The sequence below is a fragment of the Ovis canadensis genome, chromosome 14, assembly GCF_042477335.2.
Source record: "Ovis canadensis isolate MfBH-ARS-UI-01 breed Bighorn chromosome 14, ARS-UI_OviCan_v2, whole genome shotgun sequence".
Lineage (NCBI taxonomy): Eukaryota > Metazoa > Chordata > Mammalia > Artiodactyla > Bovidae > Ovis > Ovis canadensis.
The window spans coordinates 70,930,866-70,939,114 of NC_091258.1; the positions used below are offsets into that span (position 1 = coordinate 70,930,866).

Consider the following 8,249-nt stretch of genomic DNA (forward strand, 5'->3'; position numbering starts at 1 on the left):
AAAAACATAACTTTGCCTACACACTGGAAATGAAACACAGCAGCATGGTGTAATTTCAGAGTTGAATGACATTTATTTTGGTTTTCAAATAATCACAAATCATGTCAATATAAACAAAGATATATTGCTAATAATTGTACATTTCCAAATACCAACCTTCATCTTGTGTTCCATAATAACATATTAATTTTCTGTTTGAACTATGGATTACTATCTACAATAGTTCTCCTGAAGAGGAATTTCAAAAAACAGGATTGATGAAATGCTTTCTATTGTGCGGGCTTCCTTGATAGCTCAGTGGGTAAAGAATCTGCCTCCCACTATAGTATCCCAGCCTGGAGAATTCCATGGACACAGTCCATGGGGTTGCAAAGAGCTGGACACGACTGAGCGACTTTCACTTTTTCTAGTGTGCAATTTCTGGTATTTATTTAGATTTAATTTTTATTAAATACTTTTCTACATTTTTTTAATGTCATTCCTTCTCTTTCTTAAATAAATGGTCTTGTGTTTTCTTAAGTGTGTGTTTAGGACAAACCTCTTCCATCAGTTATTACTAGGGTTTCTCTCCAGTATGTGCTGTCTGGTATCTAATAAGGTGAGAGCTCTGATTAAAGCCTTTGGCACTTTCCTTACATTTGTAAGGTTTTTCCTCCAGTATGAGTTCTCTGATGTTGAGTAAGATGTGAGTGCTTGATGAAGGCTTTTCCACATTCCTTACATTTGTAAGGTTTTTCCTCCAGTATGAACTGTCTGATGTTGAGTAAGATGTGAGTGCTTGATGAAGGCTTTTCCACATTCTTTACATTTGTAAGGTTTCTCTCCAGTAGGAATTCGCTGGTGTTGAATAAGACTTGAATGGTGACTGAAGGCTGTCTGCATTCTTTCCATTTATACGGTTATTCTCCAGTATGAATTCTCTGATGGTAAGTAAGACTTGAGTGCCTGCTAAAGTCTTTGCCACAATCCTTAGATTTATAAGGCCTCTCCCCAGTATGAATTCGCTGGTGTTGAGTAAGAGTTGAGTTCTGAGTAAAGGATTTCCCACATTCTGTACATTTATAAGGTTTCTCTCCAGTATGAATTCTCTGATGGTAAATAAGACCTGAGCACTGGTTAAATTCTTTGCCACAATCCTTACATTTATAAGGCTTCTCTCCAGTATGAATTCGCTGGTGTTGAATAACAGTTGAGTATTGACTGAAGGCTTTTCCGCATTCTTTACATTTATAAGGCTTCTCTCCAGTATGAATTCGCTGGTGCTGAGTAAGAGTTGAGTTCTGACTAAAGGATTTCCCACATTCTGTACATTTATAAGGCTTCTCTCCAATATGAATTCTTTGATGGTAAGTAAGACCTGAGCTCTGGTTAAATTCTTTGCCACAATCCTTACATTTATAAGGCTTCTCTCCAGTATGAATTTGCTGGTGTTGAGTAAGAGTTGAGTTCTGAGTAAAGGATTTCCCCCATTCTGTACATTTATAAGGTTTCTCTCCAGTATGAATTCTCTGATGGTAAATAAGACCTGAGCACTGGTTAAATTCTTTGCCACAATCCTTACATTTATAAGGCTTCTCTCCAGTATGAATTCTCTGGTGTTGAGTAAGATTTGACTTCTGATTAAAGGCTTTACCACACTTTATACATTTATAATGCTTCTCCCCCGTGTGAATTCGCTGATGTTGACTAAGGTTTGAGTAACACATAAATGCTTTTCCACATTCTTTACATTCATAAGGTTTCTTGCCAGTGTGGATTTGCTGATCTTGACTAAGCTCTGAATTCTGATTAGAGGTGTTGTCACACTCTGTACATTTGAAAGGTTTCCATCCTGAATGAATTTTACTGTGTCTACTTAGTCTGGATGAGGTAGTAAAGGCTTTCTCACATTTCGTACACTTGTAACTTTTCTGCGGATTCTGAATACTCTGCTGTTGAGTGAGATTTGAAGACTGATTAGAAACATCACCATATTCACAATTGTAAGTCTTCTCTCCAGTATGTGTACTCTCATTTAGTGGAAGACCTGATGTTTGATAAAAGATATTCCTCCATGTACTATGTTTAGAATCTTTGTCTGAAGATTGAGGTCCCTGATGTTTCATAGGGTTAGAGTCTTGTTCAGTTGTACACCCAGTTTCATTGCATGAATGGCTTCTCACTCCATCATAAATATTGTTATAATCATTGGGAGTAAAGCTCTTACTTAAGGCCTGACTTGTGTTATTACATGTGAGAAGTTGTTCCATAATAACTGTATCATGATGTGTATTGAACAATGATGGTGGGGTTAAATCTCTTCCATTATTATCAACATTACACATTTTGGAAACATTACACATTTTGGAACAGAGAGAAATTGTCTGTTGGTGGAAGAATAATGACCCCTTGCTCACAGATCTCTCAAACTGGTTATATTGTGAGTTTTTCCCATCGTTTTTCAATTTCTGGTTTTCAGACGTGCTTGAATGTATGTGTAATTGAAGCCTGTGTTCAGAGTGGTTTGCATGAGTATTTGCAGTAGAGACTGGATGACTTTCCAGGTTTTCCACATTTCCCTTCAGAGAACATGTGTGTTTCAAAAACTGATTTAAGCCTTTGCTTGTAGAGATACAGTTCTCTGCACATGTTGATAACTGAAATGGGTGTGTTCTGCAGTTTGACTCACATTGCTCACTTCTTTGGGCAGTAATGTCCACATTGTGTGAAACTGTCTCGGTTTCTTTCTGTCCATATAAACACCTTCTAGGTCTTTCACATACCCCCGTATATTCCTGGTCTTTCATTAAATGTTCGTTTCCAAGGTGAGCTCTTTCATATATTCCTAGCTTTGTTTTTTGGATTAAATTTTCTAATCTTGTATTCTTTGACATCAAACAACACGTGTTGTGAGAAGACACAGCTGAAAGATACCAAATGAAAGTTTTGTTATCTACTATTCTTATCTACTGGCGCTAGTGTGAGCTCAGCTGGGACAGAAGGGGTGCCTCATTCTCTGTGGGAAAAGAACACGGCAACAGTCTGTGGCAGCAGGACAGAGTGAGACCTGTACACAGGGTACTGATCCCAGCCCTGCCCACCCAGCCTGAGAATGTCCACTGCTGCAGACAAAGGCTGGGTGCTGAAATGTGGGGTCTGGAGAGCAGACTCAGGCTGAGGACTGCTGTGGGCTGTGAGGAGACATCCTGAGGGGATGGGGTGAGGGAGGAGCTCTATAAACAAGAATGCTTGTAGAGGAAAAAAAAAAAAGAAAAAAAAAAAAAAAGAATGCTTGTAGAGGAAGCCTGAATCACCAGAGAGCAGAACGCCATTGTTGAGTGATGCCCAAAGGAAAGACCCACCATTGCAGCCTCTTTCCCCCTGTGCTGGGCCCTTCTCCCCAAGCACTAGGAAGGGCCACCACATGGGTGGGCTCTATTGAGCTCCAGGCACAGCTTCCCCCCATGCACCTTCTCCACAATTAGCAGACTCCTGTGCTCTGTGGGTGGCTGAAAGCTCAGCTAATCCCCAAGGTTAAGGAAGAAAACCTGAAGTCTCTCCTCACAGTTGCAAAAACCATGCTTTTCTACCTGCAACTGGCTTTGTCAACTCAGCCCTTGCAGAGCATCTGAATGGACAACAGGGCTCCCCCAGCCATGGGAGGTGTAGGTTTAACAGCTGTAGACTTTGTGGAGATGTATACTAGGGGCTGGGGCCAGGCCAGAGTCTGAGCTGCCCGCATAGCACCAGAGCAGGTCCAGCTCCATGAATCTAATTCTGGGACCTGAGTTCACTGGATCTATTCTGGTGTTCTAGTGAAAACAACATCTGAGGAGGCAGACCTCTCTGCTTTCTCAAATAGTGGATGTAAATCCCTAAAAGTGAAAGCTGCTGGCACCAGAGCAATGTGCCAGCATGCCCATGGTTGAAAGGGGGCCAAGAGCAGTGCCAACATGGGGTCACGTGAGACTCACACAGCGCCTGAACACACCCCAAGGTGAACAATCCCAGAGGAGCAATCCTTAGTGGCTTCTCTCCCAGCAGGTGTCCTCCAGTCCTAACTGCCTTGACCACAGGTCAGAATCCAGTGAAGAAATGGATCTGGGGGCTCTTTTCCACCAACCAGGGAGCAGACCCTACACCTGACAGGGCAGTGACAACCATAGAGCCAAGGGGAAGCTCCCCTCAATATCCAGGGGAGGCTCGGGTCACAATAACAGCAATCAAAGCCCAGATCGAGGGGGTAAGGGTACAAGCCTGCGGACCAACCTCACCCCCTAGGGGGAAGAGAACAGAGGAAGAGGAGCTAGGATCCTGCAGCCTGCAGAACAGACCACAAACCCAGAAAATGTGACAAGATGAGAGGACAAAGAAGTATGATGTAGAGAAAAGAGCAAGACAAAAAGCTACAAGAACCACTAAATGAAGAGACCGGCAGTCTAATGATTACTCTTCCACTTAAGTCATCTTAAATGCTAATGCCACTAGGTGCCCTCTAATTCTTTAACCCACTTTGTATTTTAGCATGTTCTATATGAGGTTTCAATATAAAAATCATGAATGATACTGACATGGGTCGAATCAGAAAGCAAGGACATGTAGGACAAAGTCTGGGGAAGCTGATAACAAGATTAAAAGAAGCAGTTCTTGAGAAATTAAGAAATGAGACTTTAAAAACCTGGTGTGAACACTATCAATGCTCTGTGGAGATCTAATTGGAAGGAAATCTTAAGAGAAGACTAGATATCTACACGTAAAATGGATTCTCTTTGCTGTACAACATTGCAAACCAGTTATACTCCAATAAGAACGTTTTTAAAAGATTATATTATCTAAGCATTGTAATAGTTTGAAACCATTAAAAATATGGTGGAAAATGTTTTAAGCTCTTATGCCAATTTATTTGAAAATTCTTTGAGTTAATTGAATATGCTTAAGTCTTTTAGTATTGAGGAATTGGGGCAAATGCACTTAACATTTCATATGAGTTCATATGAAAAAAAAACAGAAACTTTGAAGTAACCCTGAGATTGGCATTCCTTCTCTTTAGGGAGGTTTTCATTTATTCAGTGAATAAATTACTTGAATTTAAAATCTATAAGATCATATTTGAAGCTTCCAGTGTTTTAGAAATTATAAGTCAGAAAAAAGAAAAATCCACTCTGTACCCAATATTCCTAGAATTTTGGTGGTATGTCTACAATTCTGCTCACATACAGCCATCTAGAGGTAGAAACTTTAATAGGAGCATCTTAGAGTTTTTCAGAAATGTGCAGTTTTCCTAGCCCCCCCCCACCCCCCGCCCCCAAGAAATGGAATAGTAATCGATTCATGCAGGTTGTCACAGGCCAAGAGAAGGGTTTCAGTTCTCACTGTGATTGAGAAAAGTAATCACTGGAGATGAATTCAGGAATGATTTAAAGAGACAGAATGGGGCAGGTGATATCCGCCTATGACAGCAACAGAAAGAAACTCAGACTTCTCTAAAACCATTTCCATTGAAGCAGATCTTCCCAAACCACATGACAAAGGATGAATTCCTCACTAATCCTTGGACCTGTCATTGGCTCATCGGCTCCAGCCATTCACACCTACCTGTTTATATGGCTGGCATCTCCAGTCTCCTTACATCCCAAGGATTCTTCATTTGCTCCAGACAGGTGACCAGGTCTGGCTTAGAGACCACAAGACCTGCTATCAGGAAAAGGAATATTTGTTTTGCTAGAGATTCATCAGTTTCCAATCTCATATGTATTCAAGCGAGAAGAGAAGGCACATGTGCTAAGTCCCTCCAGTCATGTCTGACTCTTTGCCACCCTATGGACTGTAGCCTGCCAGGCTCCTCTGTCCATGGGAGTGTCCAGGCAAAAATACTGAGTGGGTTGCCATGTCCTCCTCCAGGAGTTCGTCCCAACCCAGGGATCAAACTCACTTCTTTTACATCTCCTGCATTGGCAGGCAGGTTCTTTACCACTAGTGCCACCTGGGAAGCCCAGGGAAGGCATGGTAGAATGTTAATAGAGCCTAGAACTAAAGTATTTGGGGACATAATTTCCTAAGCTGTATTAACATTCTCTGGTGACTCAGCTGGTAAAGAAGCCACCTGCACTGTGGGAGACCTGTGTTTGATGCCTGGGTTGGGAAGATTCTCTGGAAAGGGAACGGCAACCCACACCAGTATTCTGCCCTGGAGAATTCCATGGACTATTCCATAGGCTCGCAAAGAGTCAGACATGACTGTAATCTTGCTCATTACATCATTACATTATTAACATTCTAGAGAAGGCATGGTTGAATGTTAATATCGCCTAGAAAATTATATCCCCAAATACTTTATTGAAGCACTTTTATAACTAACAAATACATAAAGAAAAGATCTTGAGATTCTAGTCAAGTACTACTAAGGCCAAAGTAAGTACGTAGTAAAAATCTGACTTATAAAGGAGAGTGGCACCCTTTTATACCACAGAACCTACAGAATTAGCACTAACCTAGAAGAAGGAGGCAGATTCCATCAAGGAAAAGTGAGAATCATAATGAATCATCATGAAGTCTTCTTTCTCAACTCATAAATATCCATTTTCCCATAGAAAGCAGGGATCTGAAACTATTACAAGGAGCAGAAGATTCTAGGAGGCATTCTAGAAATGCAGGAACCAAAACCCAGTGGGTAGAGAAGGGATTCTGGAAGGCAGTTATCCTCACCCAAGGAGGCCAGGTTCCTGTAGTTCTCTAACATCACGTCCCTGTACAATTCTCGCTGCCCGAGGTCCAGGCATTCCCACTCCTCTTGAGTAAAGTCTATGGCCACATCCTGGAATGTCAGCCATCCCTGAAATACAAACTACAGGTTTCATGTGGCCATGAGAATACTTCCTAATGTGACCCTAGAGGAAACCAGCAAGAGAGATGGTTTTGATTTCGGAGAATGTCTGGTGTTACACAAGAATATAATTTTTACGCGGTAAAATTTTCTACCACAATTTTAACCCCAAGTAAAGAGGTTGCGATACGTTCCATCAACCACTACAGCAATTATTCTGATTTGGAAGAGAAATTATAATCAGATCAACATTGGCATATTTATTTTTGAGTGTTGTACTCAGTTGACAGAGGATAAACTATCAAAAGAAACAGGAAATATTTTTTAAAAGCACTTCCTGATCCAAATGTCCTGGAGTGGGCTCAGTGTGCCACATTTTTCACAAGCTTATTTGAACTAGCAATGTTGAAAATTCTGCTCCATGAGTCACAATGTTTGAACAGCAATGAAGTAGAATAGTAAGGAAAGAATTCACAGTTTGAACTTTAAGTGCTTTACAGATTTTACATGTCTGATAGGATAGTAACCTCGGCGACAAGAATCATTTTAACGATCTGGTATATACTACTTTCTGACAGTTTTCAGAGTCTTGAATGTATACCAGAAATAATTTAAAATCAATAATGTTGCTGTAGCATCTTTTGGCAAATATTTTAACAACCATTCTTTAAATGACAGCCTAAGGGACGGGGGAGCCTGGTGGGTTGCCGTCTATGGGGTCGCACAGAGTCGGACACCACTGGAGCGACTTAGCAGCACCAGCAACTTTTACTTCAGTTTGTGACTCTAGACTTTAATCAAACACAGACAAATGCATAGAGCTAACTGTACTGAAAGTTTATAGAAATTTCTGTATTTGTAAATAATACTAAAAACAAGAAAAGTGTTAGTCACTCAGTCGTGTGCAACCCCAGGGACTGTAGCCTGCCAGGCTTCTCTGTCCATGGGATTCTCAAGGCACGAATACTGGAGTGGGTAGCTATTTCCTGCTTCAGAGAATCTTCAAAACAGAAAAAGAAAAAAAATCAGTCAAATGATGTTAACGTGTTCATGCATACAGACATACACTAAAATGGAACTGTATACTTATTAAGAGAAAAATGGTCATGTCAATAAAATCAGGATAATTTTTAACTGACTGAAAATGTACATAAATATTTGAGGATGATATTGTTAGGTAGGTAGAATAGGGAAAAGGAGTCCAAAACGGTGGAGACTAAAAGACAAGGAAGGTCAAAGAAAGGTCCAAGGACAAGAGTGAAGACTTCAGGTAGAACAAACAACACTCCTGGCTAAACCCAATTTGCATAGGGCAGGCCCAGGTCAAGGAAAAATCATATAAAAGGAGGAGCCAAAGTGCTTTCTCTCTCTCTTTCTCTCCCAGGTGCGTGCACTCTTTCTCTCTTTCTCCCTCCCCCACACGCTCCTCCACTCTCTTCTCTTCGAG

The 8,249-nt window shown here is 40.9% G+C and overlaps 1 protein-coding gene across 1 annotated transcript; it reads right to left on the bottom strand.

The window, feature by feature from the left end:
* Positions 1-632: 632 nt before the first annotated feature.
* On the bottom strand, positions 633-2,105 carry LOC138419592 (zinc finger protein 678-like). The gene is given in 3 exon segments (XM_069552450.1): positions 633-737; positions 739-874; positions 1,042-2,105. Coding segments are annotated over 3 exon segments (1,305 nt in total).
* Positions 2,106-8,249: the final 6,144 nt, after the last annotated feature.